This window comes from Brettanomyces bruxellensis, chromosome 3, assembly GCF_011074885.1.
Source record: "Brettanomyces bruxellensis chromosome 3, complete sequence".
Classification (NCBI taxonomy): domain Eukaryota; kingdom Fungi; phylum Ascomycota; class Pichiomycetes; order Pichiales; family Pichiaceae; genus Brettanomyces; species Brettanomyces bruxellensis.
The window spans coordinates 524,063-543,136 of NC_054684.1; the positions used below are offsets into that span (position 1 = coordinate 524,063).

General features: G+C 37.5%; 5 protein-coding genes across 5 annotated transcripts; 2 read left to right on the plus strand and 3 right to left on the minus strand.

Annotated features, from left to right (window-relative positions):
- Positions 1–358: 358 nt before the first annotated feature.
- On the minus strand, positions 359–1,300 carry BRETT_000206 (uncharacterized protein; the record flags this gene model as incomplete). The annotated part of the gene is made up of 1 exon (XM_041278777.1): positions 359–1,300. The coding sequence occupies one exon, from the start codon at positions 1,298–1,300 to the stop codon at positions 359–361; it is 942 nt and encodes a 313-aa protein (XP_041134972.1).
- Positions 1,301–3,394: 2,094 nt separating this feature from the next.
- BRETT_000207 (uncharacterized protein) lies at positions 3,395–5,767 on the plus strand (the record flags this gene model as incomplete). The annotated part of the gene is made up of 1 exon (XM_041278778.1): positions 3,395–5,767. One exon carries the CDS (start codon positions 3,395–3,397, stop codon positions 5,765–5,767), a length of 2,373 nt encoding a protein of 790 aa, XP_041134973.1.
- A 3,903-nt stretch (positions 5,768–9,670) lies between these two features.
- Positions 9,671–10,756, plus strand: BRETT_000208 (uncharacterized protein; the record flags this gene model as incomplete). The annotated part of the gene is made up of 1 exon (XM_041278779.1): positions 9,671–10,756. One exon carries the CDS (start codon positions 9,671–9,673, stop codon positions 10,754–10,756), a length of 1,086 nt encoding a protein of 361 aa, XP_041134974.1.
- A 432-nt stretch (positions 10,757–11,188) lies between these two features.
- On the minus strand, positions 11,189–13,695 carry BRETT_000209 (uncharacterized protein; the record flags this gene model as incomplete). Its single annotated transcript, XM_041278780.1, has 2 exons — positions 11,189–11,271; positions 11,313–13,695. 2 exons carry the CDS (start codon positions 13,693–13,695, stop codon positions 11,189–11,191), a joined length of 2,466 nt encoding a protein of 821 aa, XP_041134975.1.
- Positions 13,696–16,165: 2,470 nt separating this feature from the next.
- On the minus strand, positions 16,166–17,515 carry BRETT_000210 (uncharacterized protein; the record flags this gene model as incomplete). The annotated part of the gene is made up of 1 exon (XM_041278781.1): positions 16,166–17,515. The coding sequence occupies one exon, from the start codon at positions 17,513–17,515 to the stop codon at positions 16,166–16,168; it is 1,350 nt and encodes a 449-aa protein (XP_041134976.1).
- Positions 17,516–19,074: the final 1,559 nt, after the last annotated feature.

A 19,074-nucleotide genomic window follows, 5' to 3' on the forward strand; every position in this document is an offset into this window, starting at 1 on the left:
CGACAGTTTGCGGCCAAAAATTGTCGCTATATTGAAAATAATTTAACGCTGATGAGAATGAATACAAGAATAAAAGAAAACTAACCTAAAAACATAACCATTGTCAACGTACATGACTTTCTCTTATCATCTGAAATACCCAATTCTTTCAGCAACTGGAAATAGCCATTAAAGCTGGTGGCACATTTGCTGAAATTGAAGAAATTATATGTGATTTAATTGTTCCGAGCTCAATCAGTGTTACCTTGTATCAAAATATGACGAGTCAGATTTTATCACACAATATCGACTCAATACACAAAAATAAAATATAAAGAAAAAGGGTAACAGAAGAAAGGGGAAAAGGGATGGAGAACATTCAAACTCTCCAAAATCGAGGATAACGAGGTGTACATTTAGGTGTGGACACTAGCCTGAATGCTGGAGTTGGTGATGGGGGCAATGCTCCGGGAAGGTAATTATAACCCATGTTATACCTGAGATTTGTATTAGGTGGACATCCCACAGAATTTGGGGGTGTTATTATTTGTGTTGCAGGTGCAACATTAGTAGGAGAAACCGGAGGTGGATATCCAACAACGGGTCCTATTGGATTGAACCTGGTTGGAGCACAGCAGTAATTATCGGACGCCGGAGTTGGTATACCGGTTGGAATCCACCTATAGTTTGAACTGACTGAGGGTGGCATAAGACCAGGATGATAAGAACATATGGGAGCTTGTGGCAAGGCTATCTGAAGTTGTGGTCTTGGATCAAATGGTGGCAATCTATTATACAGTTGATTCGCAATGTATGTATTTCCATCAATTGGAGATTGCATTCGTTCTTGCTCTTGATTTATTCGTCTTATTTCTAGTCTTCTTCTTAGTTCTTTAAACTCCGAAGGAAGTCTTTTCCTTCCATGCTTTTTTCTTAATATATGGCAGTTAAGGTGGCCCAAAGTACCATAGGCCTTGTTGCAATTTGGATAATTGCACATATAGAAACGTTCTACCTCATAATACTTCTTTCTTCTTCTTTTCTTTTTCCCTAAGGATGAGAATTTGATGTGCTCTGATGACACCGATGTAATTTTTGATGATTTGGGTTTCATATGGTAAGAATTAATTTGGTCACTCTCGATGGATCCACTGTTGCTAGATCTCAAGCTGATATCGCTACGTTCATCTGAATTTTGCTTTTCTAATGCTCTTTCATAACTCTGATTGCTTCGTGGTATTGAAACATCCTTCAATTTAGAAGGATGTTGCTTGGTCAAAGAAGGATAGCTCACTACGGAGCTTATTAAAGAATTAGACATATGCTCCTCTTCTATGTTTTATCAACGAGCTTGTGAATATTTATAATAATTGAAAGTCGAGTAATTAGGATGGAAACTTATACTAGAAAGGTGGAAACAACATCTAGACAGGAAGAAAATGAAAGTGAATAATTACAGAGGTTTTGAACCGAAGTTTTAGAAAATGACCAAAAAGAAGGAAAATGGAGGTAATCGTCAAACATAACTTTTTTTTTTAAAGTTCCATCATGCATAAGGAACACGGGCTGTGAGTGATATTGAGTCAAGAAATTTAGACAATACGGAGATTGTAAATGCGGCATATTTGAGAAAACACAGTTTCTATTCAAGACAAGAAAAAAACAAATAGGCTGGAAAGGTCTTTCTTTTTTTAAGTCGACCTGCACCATTGTCTAATTCTAATGAAAAGAACAATTGGGAAATAAAAAATAGTAAAACGTATTTTAAGGGCCTGTACAAAATCAATCGATTTAAATAAATATGTTAAGCAAGGACTCTATTCGTTGAGAAAGCAAATATTTAAGGAATGTTGAGACTTGTAAAAAAAAAAAAGAGAGAGAGAGATACATTAAAAGAGGTATATACTCATATATGCATTTCACCTTTGAGGATCGACAACACAAGTTTTGAGCCTGCATATGATAATCTTTACGGCAAAATTGCTTCTTTTCACATTTGTCTTGAACTTTTTTTTTTGACAATAACCACACTACAAGGGGAAACAAAGTAGGTCAAGAATAATCATACTCCTGAAGCCTTCAAAGAATATTTATGGTTACCAGGAGTTCCAATGAAATATATTGCTGCACGATAGATATTTGAACACTGAACAATGCCACCTAAATAAAATTATTTTTCGAAGAAGTAAGAATTTCTGGACAGAAATATATGTGTGTATGGAAAAATTCTGATATTTCTAAATCTTAGTTTGGAAATGCTAAGATAATAGAGAAACACGATTATACAAAATAAGATTTGCGAACCCAATTTGGGCAGTGATCCGATTTGAGCGGCAGTGCAGCATGCTTATGCACCTCTGCGTCACACACACAAAAAATGAATATTCCACGACTTGCACAATATTTACATTAAGCAATTTTTTTATTTTTCCTTCACCTGGAACTTGCTAACGTGTAACACAATACATAATTTCGAAACAAAGGACTTTCGATTGCTCTCAGAAGGGGCTTTACCAAATATGGCACTTGACATATGGCAGACACAATCGTTGATGACTGATTCTCTAAGGCTCACAAAATTCCCAATAAAAGTGAGGTACAGCAATTTCTTTTTCAGTACCGCGTTCCCCATCTCCTCCCTCTACGTCCATGTGTTCGTATTGTTTTGATGCATAGGGATACATCGCCTTCCAAATTTGAAAAATACAGTAAACACAGCGTAAATATCAATTAAATAAGGTTGTGCGCAATGAATAACAACTTACCAATGATTCCGACAGGCTTATTAGAGTTCCTTAAAATTCCTATTGTACGGATTTTCGGTTCGAAGAAGGCGCTGCCGAATAGTTGCTCACTATTCAATTAAATGAAGAACCTATTTCAGAGCATGAAAATGCCTCTTTTTGAAAGGTTTAGAGTACAAAGGGGGCTTTTATTGTTGATATCATATTCTTTGAAAGCTGTGAACTTTGCAGTTTAGGAAATATCGATTGCTTCATTCGTTCATATAAGTGTATTCAACAGCTTTTCATCTTACAAAAAGGATAAACTTCATTGAAGTGCTTTGAGTATATACAAAAGTAAAGATCTGCAAATCTGAAGAGTAACAAAGATCAGCAGTTATTGATTTACGACCGTGCTTTTGCAAAAACAATGCTACATAAGATTGAATAGTGCAACCATTACCTCCATAAAAAGTTTCTTTTCTTCATGAGTAATCGTTACTGGAAAGGCTCCTTTGACAATAACAATAAATATTTCGATAAAGAAACAAATAAACATGTTTACACTTGTATACCTACCAATATATAAAGCTGTAATTACCCTGAAGTAGATGCAAGAAGAAACAGTTTCTTGACTTTTGGTTTTGATTTTCTTTTTTATTCAGACAAAATTAAACACCTTCATTACCAAGATGATTTTTTCAAACGTTGTTAGAGTTTTGGCCATAACTTCCCTTTGCACAAAGGGTATGGCTGCTCCATATCCAGTAGCAAAAGGTGTAAAAGTTTACGAACGTGAGGCTGCACCAATTGCAGATCCAGAGCCGGTTGCTTTTACCTACAATGAAGAATTGCTAAAGAGAGACGGTCTTGCTAGTGCAATCAGTGCTCTTCTTACTGATGCTGTGAGCACAGTAGCCAATGGATTGCTTGGTACTCTTAACACATTGGTTCAAGGGCTAGTTAGTGATTTGACAAGCTGTGATGGTGTTCTTAATGATTTAGGTGCTGTTCTTGATGGTATCCTTACCGATGCTGGTGAAGGTGCTGACTCATCTGTTCAGGATGTTGTTACCCTTATTCAAAATCTTGTTGATGCCATCATTTCAGGTGCTTCCAGTGCAAATATTCTTACCGATTTATCTAATCTTCTAAGTGGAATTGTCTCAGCAGTTGGAACTGGTGGTGATGACGTTCTAACCACAGTGGGAAATCTTCTTGCAGAATTGGTTGAAAGTTTAACAACTGCCAAAGGTCAATGTTCTTCTACCGCCGCTGTTACCCTTACTGATGTTTGCGGAAATGCCATATCTTCTAGCTCTAGTACTTCTACTAATTTCGATGCAGAGGGCATTCTTGGAGATGTTGCCGAGATCATTAACGATGCAATCTCTTCTTTGACTTCAAGCACAGGCTCTGGAATACTTGGAGACGTTCTTGATTTGATTACAGAACTTATTGACGACTTGACTGACTGTGATGGTGTTTTGAATGATCTTGCTACTGATATCCAAAGCATTCTTTCAGAAGCAGGCTCCTCAGGAGATGATGTTCTTAGCGAAATTGCTAGTTTGCTTGGAGACCTCGTGACAGATATTCTTACCTCTGCCACTTCCCTTAATATATTAACTGACTTGAGTAACTTGGTCGGAAAAATCTTGAGTTCAGTTGGATCGTCAAGTAGTGACGTTCTTAGTGACATCGGTGATTTGCTTGAAAGTATTTTGAATACGCTTGCCAATGGTAGTGCATCTTGCTCATCAGAATCTTCTGCAAAGTCATCATCTTTATGTACCAGCTCAACAAACTCTCTTTCCAGCGCAAGCTCTAGCTCTGTGACTTCCTCCAGCTCTTCTGCCTCTACATCTTCTTCAAACTCCTCTGCTGAAACCACATCTGTCTCAAGCTTGACTGAATCTTCATCTGGTTCGAGCTCGACTGAGTCTACATCTGGTTTGAGCTCCGTTAGCGGTTCAACCGAAACATCATCTGCTACTGGTTCTAGCTCAGTTACTGAGTCAAGTGGATCAGCAAGTTCTACCGGCTCTAGCACTATAAGCGGATCGAGCACCGCATCGGGATCTGTCAGTGGATCGAGTATTACATCAGGTTCAGTTAGTGGATCAAGCACTGCCTCAAGTTCAGTTAGTGGATCAAGCACTGCCTCAAGTTCAGTTAGTGGATCAAGTATTACATCAGGTTCAGTTAGTGGATCAAGTACTGCATCAGGTTCAGTCAGTGGCTCTAACTCATTGACAGCTGCCACTGGTTCTTTAACCAAAACAAATGAAAGTGGTAACGAAACAAAGACATCATCAGGTGCAAATGCTAGTGCCTCAGGTAATGGATCTGGTTCTAGTGGATCAGGATCTAATTCAGGAAACGGTTCTAAGAATGGCTCGGGAATCGAATCAGGAAATGGATCGGGTTCAGGTTCAGGCTCAGGTGCTAACGGTAAGAATGTTGAAACAACTGTCATTACTGTTACATCATGCTCCGATCATGTCTGCACTAAGACTCCTGTTACTACTGGCGTTTACTCTTACACTACAACCGAAAATGGTGTTGAAACCGTTTACACAACCTACTGCCCATTGACCTCTGAAGAGACTAAAGCAACTGTTTCTGCTTATCCAGAAGAGACTACTGTCATTACTGTCACCTCATGCTCTGATAATGTCTGCACTAAAATCCCTGTTACTACAGGTGTCTACTCTTACACAACAACCGAAAATGGTGCAGAGACCGTTTACACAACTTACTGCCCATTGACTGCCGAGGAGAATGAAGCAAGTGTTTCTGCTTCCCCAGAAACTTTAGCCTCAGTTTCATCATCCGCAGCTACTCAAATTGCCGCAGGCTCTGTTAGTGAGTACACAGGTGCATCTTCTTCGGCTCAATTGATTAAATCCTCAGCTTCATCTGTTGCTGCAGTCTCGACTTTGGCCTCATCAGCCGCTACAATTCAGCCTTCTGGCTCTGTTAGTGAGTACGAAGGAGCTGGCTCATCTATTCAATACGGAAGTCAGCTACTCTTAACATTGCTTGCTGTTTTCTTGTTATGAGTATATTGATTCAGTTCTGGCTTGTTTGACTTCGGATAGCTAGACATTATTAGTATTACTGGTTTCGGTAGTAAATTTGTTTTTAGACTTTATTGATATCTAAGAGGTACAGTGCTTTGATTCTAGTGCCTCAACTTCAAGAAATTAAATTCCGAATTTCAGAAAGTGAATAAGATGTAGAGAATAATGTATTTGTACTCTGGATCGGTAATTCTAAAAATAATACTTTTAGACAGAAGATAAGGTTCAATTTATGTGTGCCTGAAAATCCGTAATTCTTTTTGTTCGACCGTTTAGTAACGTTCACAATTATCGTCACAGAGAACAAAAATACGATATATATGAAGGACGGAGCTGCATAAATTTGTAATCGAGAACAATCATCTAGATGTGAAATAATAGTCGGGCCTAAAGCAAAAAACATTACGTATTGGTTATACATTGAAATAGTGAGCACATGCTGCATATTTTTTTTTTTGGGAAAAATATTACGCGTATTGATTGATCTAACCACAAAATTAAATGATTAGGATCATACACTGCTAGTGACTCCTTCCGAGATGATGTAACAGGTAATTTTGAGTTGGCCAAAGTTACAAGTCATTATACATGGAGTAAATTTTTCCATACTAAAATGAAATGTTGATGAAGTAAATATAAGTCCATTCGACTGAAGAACTCCCAACTTCCATGCGTCCTAATTCTTAGTGCAAAAATACTCAGCAGCAACGCAGTTATTACTCTAGAATATTTTTTATACCGTATGCAAGTTTCACTGCTTCTTGGAGAAAAACGTTCACATCCGTTTGCTCAAATAAATGAGTAGTACTTAATAACCTATTGTATTCGCATTTATTATGTTCGTAGTGTGCGTATTCTGTTTTCCGCCCTTCGGTAATCACAATTTTTTACACGTTTTTTTTTTTTCATATTTCTTCTATATGCTACTTTACTTTATCTTTTATTGCCATTGTGTTCAGAGATCGATTTTCCGCATTCTTTTTAAGCATTCCTCTTAACTTTAAAACTTTAAAAGTTGTGAGATTCCTTGTCTAAGGCACTACCCCCAGAATCAATTAACAAATTCCTCATCCAATCTGTTATTTCCGGCTCTTTTCTCACCTTTCGTACCTTAGTGCTTGCACTATCTTGCTATGGAAACAATGTCCGATTATTAAACGATGCGACCTGAATTATTATTCAATTTATTCATTTCTGTAAAATTTTGTGTGTAAGGAATAGGTAGTATACCGAAAATAAGGTTCCCAACTGGATGGTACATTCGTGCGGCTGATCAGAAAATAATGCAATATGGAAATGAAAAACGAAGTGTTCGCGCAAGGGAAATGGGATGAATACTCTTTATATCTCGCAATATGTAAATATTGGCAAGAATAATAACCGATAACCATGGAAACATAAATCTGTTCTATGCCATGACTTCTCCGTAGCTCTATGACATTAACCTAGATTTTGTGACGCGAATACAGTTTCTAACAAAGGATATACAACAGTTAAACTAAATCACATTCAATGATTAAGAAAAAAAACTTTAGGAATACTAATGTATTTCTTTAGCTAGGACAAAACAGGCCATATTTGTCAGCTGAACAGAAAAAAATATTAGATCGGTCGATAATACTAAGCACGGAATCCGCCTTTTCTTGAGCTGCAAATTACTCTTTTTGCAATACCAACACAAATGATTTTCCTATTTGGAAAATAATACTTTGGGCTAGGATCTAAAGCCCTAAAGCCGATTCTAAAACTTAGTATCATTACCAGGGTAAGATACTATAGCAAAAATCAGGCCCCAACTTTAAGCAATTTGTTTCAAAACTTCATAGTCATGAAACATATTCTTATTGAAAAAAAAAAAAACACATTTAACTAATTATTGTTTTATCGGTTGTACTAATTGATACCGAAAGTTCGATTTGGCTCGCGGAGAGAAATAGTAATTCACAAAGCTTCTTTATATTCCTGATTTAATCATCCTTTCTCGTATTTAAAGAGGTGGCGAAATGCAATATTTTATAAGGATAACGCCTGCAGGATTCCTTTAAATATTTTAATAAAGTAAAAGCGAAGGGACGAGATTGAAGATACAAGATGAACACTTTCAGGAAAAATAAACAAGAACAATCTAGCCAAAATTCTTCAAAAGAATGATGGCTATTTGTTTAAAAACAGAATAAACTGCATGTACTTTTTAACGTAAGTAAAGAAGGCTAAAACAACAATCTTGAGTAAAACTGCTTTATTTCTAGAAAATTTAAAGAAATTTCTGGTTTCAAAAAAACTACGCAATGGGAAATGAACGTGAAAGGTCAAGAATCAAAGTAAGGAAAACTGAAAATTCAACATACATATATTTTTTTAGGTGTGGCGCCAACTACGTTATAAGATTCAAGAAGAGGGTGCAAAAAAGGAGGAGTGAAATGTTATGAGACGGAGAAATACACATGCTTGGATACCTGTAATCCTATTTATAGAGCTTTCTTAGGTATAAAGGAAGGCAGAGTAAGCAGTTTTTGGGTACGGCTTGACGAGTATATTACAAATTTTTCTTGTACTCGTTCTTACAACTAATCATAGGTAAGACGAAAGAGTGCGCGAGGATAAATTTATAGCTTTGCGAAACTCCACCCACATACGGATTTTCAAGATATTTTGTAACAGGATACTTTTCTTGGCCTATTAGCATCTTCTGATGTAAAAAAAGCTAGTTGTAAAATATGAATGATGAATTCTCAAAAATTGATTAAATCATCTGACAAGGTTTGATACTATTTACCGCGTAATATTTATGGTTTATTGGAACAGGTTATTACACTATTGTTAAAGTATACAGTTGAATGAATATTCAAGCACTCAAAAAACAGATGACGCTGGATCGAAAAACATCGTGTTTGGTCCGGCTATAATAGGGACACCTTTCTGTTTTTCAGAAATAAAAAAGGCTTGTATTCGAAAAGGCGAATATCGACTAAATTTTACATCCTATTAAACGTTTTGGAATGGTCGGGGTTTTCCGACAGATTCCATTGGAATATAGTACAGAAAGAAATTACACAGTCGGATTATTATTAAGATTGAAACATAGGGTTCCGTTCACCCTCAATTTTTCCGCAGTCGGTGTCAAAAATAACAATAGAGCATTAAAGATAAACGAGCCTGGCATGTAAAGGTAGAATTGGTGGAATTGCTGATCGAACATCGTATGGAGGGGAAAAAGTGAGTCTGGTTAATTGTTGAACGGAAAATACGGAAAAGTCGAACGGGACAGTCGGGGAAAGCTAAGCGCGCGGAAAGACGGAGATACAGAAATTGACCAACCAACATCATTTTTCACTCTTTTTCATGTACCCCGCACCACAAAAAATTCCCTTCAAAATAAGTTTACCGAATAGTGGGATACTCAATACACAATATATCTTCTCTATTTTTTCATATGAATGAATGTATGGATCATGTGTCCAATCGATAAAAAATTGCCGTGTTTGCTTCGAAAGTTAACCAATGAAATGAGAAGGAGGAATATCGGTGCTCATTTCCGCTTGTCATTTGTTGGAACAGAAAAGATATGCTTTTATTACGTTTGGAGATCTTTTCCCAATTAACTGCTTTTTTTTTTACTTGAAGCTCGGATATTAACAAATCAAAACCAATGGAAGAACCGGGAGCAATATTCAATTAGTAACAGAAGGTAAGCGGGTCCATCATTGTGTATTATGCTCAACACATAACCTTGAGAAAGTGTATCTGGTTGTGTATAAAATGGGACCGTGCGCCATAACAGTTTGACAAAAAAACAAATGTTACAGGGAGTGCAATTAATAACATTTATCAAATTTGTTAACCATTCCTCAGAATACAATATACCAATTAAAAGAAAACAAAATGAAGTTCGTCATTGTCCTCTACGATGCAAATGAACATGCCAAAGATGAGCCAAAATTGTACGGTTGCACTGAAAATGCTTTGGGCATCAAGGACGAACTAGAAAAACAAGGACATGAAGTGATTGTTACTTCTGATAAGGAAGGCGAGAATTCAGAATTCGAAAAGAACTTGCCTGATGCAGATATAGTGATTACTACTCCATTCCACCCTGCATATCTTACCTCAAAGCGTATTGACAAAGCCAAGAAGCTCAAGCTTATCATTGTTGCTGGTGTTGGATCGGATCACATTGACTTAGACTACATCAATAAGAACAAGCTCAAAATTTCTGTTCTGGAAGTTACCGGATCTAATGTCGTCTCAGTGGCGGAGCATGTGATTATGACAATGCTTGTTTTGGTGAGAAACTTTGTTCCTGCCCATGAACAAGCAATCAATGGTGAATGGGATGTTGCCGCAATCGCCAAGGATGCTTATGATATTGAGGGAAAGACAATTGCCACAATTGGTGCTGGTAGAATTGGCTACAGAGTCTTGCAGAGACTTGTGGCCTTCAACCCTAAGGAGTTGTTGTATTATGACTACAATCCTTTACCAGCAGAGGCAGAGAAAGCTGTTGGTGCAAAGAGAGTTCTTGATCTGAAAGATTTAGTTTCTCAGGCTGATATTGTGACCGTGAACTGTCCTTTGCACGCAGGAACTCAAGGAATGATCAACAAAGAACTTTTGAAACACTTCAAGAAGGGAGCATGGTTGGTTAACACGGCTCGTGGCCGCATCTGTGTTGCCGAGGATGTTGCTGAAGCTGTGAAAAATGGTCAGCTTAGAGGTTATGGTGGTGATGTGTGGTACCCACAGCCAGCACCTAAGGATCATCCATGGAGATCATTTAGAAACAAGTATGGTGCTGGAAATGCCATGGTTCCGCACTATTCTGGTACAGTTCTTGACGCCCAGATAAGATATGCTGAGGGTACAAGAAACATAATTCATTCCTTCCTTTCTGGAAAGCTTGATTATAGACCACAAGATGTCATCTTACTTGATGGTGAGTACCAGACAAAGTCTTATGGAAAGCATTAAGTTTATAGTTGAAGAAAAGTAACGCTGAATATATGTGCTTGTGTCATATAATAGTACGAATGCTTTATGTAACTTTGAGAAAGTGTTTTTGTATCGCTAAAGAATTCAAACGGTCGAAAAAATGCCCAAGTTTACCACATTTGAGAAGTTTACTTTTTTCGGATATCGCCTACTACGCGTGTAGTTCAAATAGTTTATTCACTTTGCTTAATCCTAACACCAAAGCTACAATTTTTTTGGTTAAACAAAAATAAAATTAATTGGGGGGGGGGGGGAAAAAAAAAAAATTCGATAAAATTAAATTTAGAAAAGAAAAGAATCATAACTAGAACCGATGCGAAAGCGTAAAACGCAATAGGAATAAAAAAAGAAATGAAATATAAAAAGCACCAACGAAACGACCAAATAAAAACAGATCCAAACCCAACGTACTTAAACAAGCACTGCCTGCTTTTCAGCAGTAACATCAATTTCCTCGATCTTCTTCCTCTTGACATCAAACTGCTCCTCAGTATCTTCCATATGGGATGGTAATCCTCAGAAAGGATCGTATTACCCTTACGGAACTTCTGAAGCTTCAAGTTGCCACCAGAAAGCTTCTTGCACTGGACAAGATCTTCAAGATCAACCAATCCAGGGACAACGGTGGTTCTAAATTGATATGGAACACCCGAGTTCTTAATCATCTCGATACTGCGCTTAAGGACTTCAGGTTTGACATATTTTCCTGCTATTTCCTTGTATCTATCAAGAGAGCCTTTGATATCCATTGCAATGTAGTCAATCAAATGCTCATTGAAGATTTTCTCAAGCACTTGTGGGTTTGTTCCATTTGTGTCCAACTTGACGCTGATACCACTCTTCTTTAGTAATCTCAAGAAAGGAATTAGACCACGCTGAATAGTTGGTTCACCACCAGATATAACAAGATTTTTGTGCTTTGAATTCTCAACATAATCAAAGACATTTTCAATTGGGATTAATGGAGATTCTCCCCTAACGACTGGTCCGTTCTGACACCATGGACATGCCAAATTACAAGTTGAGGTAAACATAATGGATGCCATTTTACCAGGGTAATCAATTAAAGTCTGCTTCATGAAACCTCCAATAGCGAGTTTTTTCTGGTCGTATGTTTTCCTTTTCTTGAACTCATTCTTTTTTCCAATGTTCCAGTCTTTTGTTGGCCTATAGTATCCAACAATTCGAGAGTAGACAAGTGTATGCTCGTCACACTTTGGACAAATAGGAACTTCTCCCACAATGTAACCGTGATTGCTGCAAATGCTGAAAGTTGGCGTCAAAGTGATATATGGGATTCTGAAATTCGTGGTGATCATTTTAACTAATTTCTTTGCTTCATCACCAGACGTTAACTTTTCACCCAAAAATGTGTGGAAAACAGTACCACCGGTATAAGTACACTGTAGACTTTCCTGGTGATCGGCAGCCATCAAAACATCATCAGTGTAATTAACTGGAAGCATAGTGGAGTTTGTGTAGAAAACGGGAATATCATCGGTCTTGAAAATTTTCCTGTCATTACGTGCAAGACTATAGCATGCACCTTCTGCTGGTGTAGCTTCCAAATTGAATAAATGTCCAGTTTCCTGTTGGAAAGCTTCCAAACGCACCTTAATGAATTCAAGCACTTCAATAGCAAATGGCTTATCGTTGGCAATACCATGACCCAAAAGAGTTAGCATAGCTTCATTCATTCCAATGACACCTATTGTGTTGAAATGGTTTGCCCAGTAAGAACCTGTTTTCTCGTAGACGGAGCGAAGATAATGGGTAGCATAAGGAAATAGACTCATGTTAGAATCAACAACTTTTCTCTTAGTCTCAAGACAATCCTTGGCAACCTGCAATGTATCATCCAACATTTCATGAAATTTCTTGATATTACCATCACTACGATGGGCAAGATTTGGGAGGTTAATAGTGACGACACCCAAAGAACCTGTCAATGGCATAGAACTAAACAATCCACCACGACTCCGAAGCTTACTGATATCGAGACGAAGCCTGCAGCACATGGATCTGAAATCGGATGGATCTAAGTCACTGTTGATAAAATTGGCAAAATATGGAACACCGTACTTTGCTGTCATTTGCCAAACGGGCTTCATTCTTGGCGCATCCCAATCAAATCCCTCATAAAGATTGTACGTAGGAATAGGAAACGAGAATATATTTCCATTTCCATCTCCTCCATACATGACCTGACAGAAAGCTTTATTGAACATGTCCATCTCCTCCTGAAAATCATCATAGACCCAACTTTCATGATACTTTCCTCCAATGATAACAGGATGACCTTTCAATGTTGGGGGACAAACCAAATCCATTGAGACATTTGTAAATGGTGCTTGGAAACCGGATCTTGTAGGAATATTAAGCGAATAGATAAAGTTTTCAACCGCTTTGTAGACTTGCTCGTAATCCAAATGATCATATCTGATAAATGGTGCAAAATAAGTGTCAACATTTGAGAGAGCTTGTGCACCAGCAAGCTCACCTTGAAGGGTGAAAAGAAAGTTGACAGCTTGATTCAAGGCAGCTGAAAAGTGCTTTGGTGGCTTTGCCTGAATTTTGTTTTCAACACCTCCAAAACCTTGGGTGAGTAAATCTTCAAGACTCCAACCCGCACAGTAGGCGCTTAGATATCCAAGATCATGAATATGGAATCTGTTTTCCTTGAAGTACTGCTGCACCTTATCGCTGTAAACGCTCAACCAATAGTCTTTAATGACATTGTTTGAAATATACTGCATAAGACCCTGAAGAGAATAAGTGGAGTTAGCATTTTCCTGTGCTTTCCACGTCTTCTTTTCCAAGTACTTACGCACAAGGTCTGCATCTGATTCAGGTTTACTTTTTAGTTCACCTTGCTTGCTTGTAATCGAGGCAAGAATAGTTGCAAGTGTTGCTGACATATTTGTTTTTATATACGTAGAGTGTTAAAGATAACCTATATTGACGTGTAATTGAAAGAATGGAATATAAATTTGTCTCAAGTCTTATATAAATTTTTAAGAAATGAGGGAAACCGTCTCCTTTTATGCTTAGAACTTTGCGCTCTTCAGTTTCACGGGACGGGGATAGTTTCTAGACTGCACATTTTCCCGATTAATGGGCAAGCTTACGCGTCTGTATTCCGGAGCACTGATTCACGCGTAAGTTTTGGCGTCTTTTAACTAAGCACGCGTTTCGTGGTCCTTCTTCTTTTGGATAATTTATTCTTGAAATTTGTTTACATTTAATCCATTCGTAACTCCTATAAATGTGCCCGACAAAACACAATGGCAGGATTTATGAGTTCGGTACTTTCGCCGAAGTTTTCCAAAATTCAAACAATACAATTTGGAAAAAATTGATGACAAAAAAATTTGAGGGCAAGATTTGTTTACTTTTTACTTTCGGCCTTTGATATACGAGTATTTAACAATACGTGGAAGGGCTGGTATAATATTATTTTCTACATAAACCAGCCACAAAACCGTCCCAGAATAAACGTATGAACGGGTATGAAGCTCAGGACAGAGGAGATTTGATGTCAGTTGTGTGAATATCAGAAGAAAGCGGTTGTTTATTGTGGTTGCTTAAGGAAGTACAATCATGCTTCATTCTTTATTGTTGTTTCATTTGAATTCTATTATGGAAATGTTCTCATTTTAATCCAAAGATCATGAAGATAATTCAAATGCATAGCAAGGGACACAAAAATAGAATAAGAACTAAACTGTACTATGCCCTGTTGTGAGCTTGTTAACTGACGGCAATTATATTCTCCGTCTGTTCGATCTTGCAAAGAAATGTACAAATTTTTTCTGCCATCAGATTCGGAGATTTTTAGAATTTGTGGATACTTCAGTCTCAACTTATGAATAAATTCATATTGCTATTTAGATAAAATCCCATCCTCTCCGTTAGCGAAGATAAAAGCTCGAGCATTTAAATTCGGCGATACACTTCGGTAATTGAAACAATTTTTTTTAATGTGTAATCCACTATTTGAAACACCTCTGTGTCTAATGTTAAGGTTTACATGAAGGTCAACATTTACTTGGTTTTCAGTGTGATGCGGTTTAATAAGAAACAATATCAAAATTAATTTTTTCCCGATCCTTGTGAATGTTCTTTGAAGCTTATTAAGTGAGACCATCTGTAATTTGAGAAGCTTTCACCTTTGGGTTGTTTATAAGGAACGTGTGCTTTAAAAAATTAGCAGTTAATTGATCCCTAGATCGCGATATATTTCTCGGGAATAATACATTCGAAGCTCCCATCCACCGGCACTCGTCCTTTATATCATATAATAAATTCATTTCTCGTCACATCAGGATTGTCAGGTATTTACGAGAATGTGAAGGTTTAGCATGTCCTCCGAAATTGGACCAAGGAATTCTACAATAAAACTTCGTAAACCTTAAATAAGCAATTAAATCATCTCGTCTTTACTTTTTGGGCTTTTATTGATTGAAGAGTAATTACCAATACACATTCGGGCAGACTAAATATTGCTTCACTTTCGCCTGAATTTTGCTCACAGCAAGCGACTCTTTAAAATTGCCATAAGGACTCCAAAAGTTTCACAATTCTGGCAGCAGAGATTGTTTTAAGAAAAATAAAAGAAAATCCTATAAGTTTAAAATGTTTTTTTGAGTAAGACTATCTGGCATTTTAGCACAACGTGTATTACGGTAGCGTTAACTACATAAATACAACTCAAGAGGGAAAAAGTATGCGCATAATCGTGACATTTCATATCCTTTTTCACAATTAATTTTCATCCTCTTTACCTGTGCCAGATTTCGATCAAGAATACCATATTGCTTCAAAATTCACTCTTTCATCACTTGATACACTATCTATAAGACAAACATGGATGATAGATATATTGAGTGAGCTTATTGTTGGTGGTACTGAATTCACAATGGTAATAACTCAGTCGATAGTCGCGTTCATATAAAACTTCCTCACCTTGTTTTATGACCAAGAAATCATCACTCTTAAGGATTAAAGGTATTTATTTAGGCAGGCATGTGCATTTTCCTTTTTTTTTTTTAACTGATCTCTTTTATACTTTCTTCTTTACCCCTTTTACTTTTCATTTGAAAAAATTTGATATCTTGTCCTACAAAAAGTCGTATTTATATACATACCACTCTGGGATGCTGTGGTCGCAGCACGAACATTGAGCTAATAGTAAGTAGTTCAATGAAATTGCATTTGTCATTACAAGCAACAAATATCACATACACTATTTACAATTTTAACAAACCGTAACAAAAGCGTGTTCATTTCTATATGTATTCTAGGAAAATGTTCAAATGAAAACAAAAGACTTCATTTCATATCAAAAACTTGACTGACCGCATAAAAAACTTATCATCATTAATTCAGTCACAAAAGCAAAAGAGCAGCAGCAGCGGCCATGAGATTGGAACTGTAACCAAATTTAACAGCAGCACCCTCGTAGGTAGAAACCTCTGCAGCCTCAGAAGCAGTCGATTCTGAAGAAACCGAAGTCGAGACAGCCGGAACGGCAGCAGTGGTTTCAGTTGCTGGTGTGCTCGAATAAGTAGCCTGAATAGCGGAAGTTTTACTGACTGAAGAGAGAGGACAGTAGGTCGTCAAAATGGTCTTTGTACCATTCTCAGTAGTAGTGAAGGATTTCACACCTGTAGTAACTGCTGTCTTGGTGCAAACATGGTCGGAACAGGAGGTGATGGTAACAATAGTAGTGACAACATCGGCGGATCCTGAAGCAGCAGCAGTACTAGCATCAGAAGTGGCCGAGATCGAAGTACTGTTCGAGAAGAGAACGGAATTAGAATAGCTCGAAGTTGCATTCACAGGAACGGTAGCAGCAAGATCAGTGCTAGAAGAAGCAACACTTGTAACAGCAGCTGCCGAAGAGTTTGCAGCGGAAGTAAAGTACAAGGTCGAAGATAGCGACGAATCAGCTGAGGTCACTGCATCGGAGCTAGTAGCAGAACTCGAAACTGCAGATGTTTCCAAAGCCGAAGATGATTCAGAGGAACTTGTAGATAATGATGTTGTTGCTTCAGTAGTGGTTTCGGATGAGCTACTAGACGATGACGTAGTTGTCTCCGTAGTAGATTCAGAGGAGCTAGTAGATGAAGCAGCGGATGAAGTAGTAGAAGACGTAGTCGATGGCGTAGTTGTGGATGAGGTAGATGAAGTTGTAGATGGAGTAGTAGTGGATGAGGTAGATGAGGTAGATGAAGTAGTAGATGGGGCACTAGTAGAGGAAGTAGAAGATGGGGTAGTAGTCGTTGATGTTGTCGTTGTCGAGGTGGACGAGGTGGTGGCTGAGGTGGATGTTGTCGACTTCACAGTAGTTGGGACTGTCGTAGATGAGGAAGAAGTAACAGGGGTAGAGGTCGAAGATTTTGACGAGGTCACTTCAATAGTGATCTTTGGCAAGATTCTAGTTGAATACCATGGAAGTGCGGTTTCCAACGACTGAATCTCGTCGTACTCTGACTCGGACATGGTGATGAAAAGAGTGGTGAAAGAGTCATCAGTGTAAGTTGCGATTTGAGTAAACAATCCAACCAAACCATCAGGGAAACTGACTCCCGGGTTTAACATAAGATACTGGATATAACCATTGATGTTATCTTCAATATCAAGGAAAAGAACCTCCAAACTTTCAACCTGTCTGGCATCAAGGTCGGCTAATGCAACACCTGCAAGGGCTGCGAGTGATAATGCTCCAAATCTCATTTCCAAGTTATAAATTCGTGTAACCTTATGAACTGTCGTCCTAAAATGAAAATAACATAGTAAAACCTCTACTTAGACCCTGAATTTGAATCCGAAACATCATGAAGATGTAAGTGTATTATATATATTCAATTTACGCCTTTACATTTCCGACATGAACGCGATGCATACGAAGTAAGAGATGCATGCATTTTCGGAACGATACGTGCTAAAATGGTCTCTCACCTGTATAACCATTGGTGCATTTTTCTCACCTATCGTTTAGTAAATTGACAAAATTTCTCATTTCTTTGTATAAACGAGTCCCCTCATAATAAATTCTTTCCAAGAAGCACTAATTCATCTTTTTTTTTTCCCCCCCCCCTTCTTGGATCTTGACGGAAAGCCGCTCGCTTTTTAGGGCTTCACAATATCCTTTATAGGCAAGATTTCTCGCCGTTGCCGACCTACTTCATTATCTTAAATTAGAAAAAAGTATACATCTCCTTGTTTTGTTTCCATTGCCATCGTACAAATTGACAAAAGACACCATTACGTATATTTTAGAATACTTGGGGAACCATAAACTCCCGGAATGATTATATTTTTCTTCGGTGTTAGACCTGATAATACATCAAATTGATTTCATTGCAATAGTTAGCAAGGCATTTCGTACTAAAATAAGATATAAAGTAATATCTTGGGAACTTTTATTTATTCCTTCTGCTCGTATATTAGTTTCAGTAATATCCTTGAAACCCCGAATTATATAGATCATAAATTTTAGAAGTGCTCTCCACAGCGAGCAGTGCTTTTTTAACTTTTTCGCACCCTTTCCACTCACATCCTATTACAATTACTTGTGCAAATTTTATTTTGTTAATGCTTTTCGTTTATCTTCGTTTATCGAGAGGTATAAATCAGCCAGATCTTCTTGGGCGTTCAATATTTTCCCTTTTTGGTGAATTCTGTCGTACGACGGTGATGGTTTTGGCAAACTTCAATGAAGTGAAATTTTATACGAGCTAAGGCTGAGAGAATGATGAAGAGCATGAATAGCTTGCACAGTCATTCGATACATTTGGAAGGTTAGCATTAGCAGTAAATCAATTAAGAACCAATAAGGTTAATTTAGGCAGCGTTATTCCTATTTCTTTGTGTTCATATGGGCATTATTTGGTACCAAATTTATAAATCACTCCTTATATTTTAAGTAATATCCAATGTAGACCGGGCTTATATTTTTCTTCAACACTCTCCTTCACGTCACTAGTTCTCTAAGACCGAAGGTTCTATCTTGGATTAATACGAAACGAAAGCACCTATATACAATAGGTACTGTTGTGAAAATACCATTTTGCGCATTCTCCGGATTCCAAGCCATCAAAAAATGAGCATTCAAAGCCCTAGAACGGGAAGGATGCATCATTAAGAAGTATAACACATCGCAAATAGGAAATTTTAACATATTTTTTAGTAGCTTCTCATAGCTGTAATTTAATGCATCGGTTAAGATAATGTAATGGTGCTTCATCTTGAAGTTAATGACAATATCTTACCGCACTCTGGGTTTGTGATGT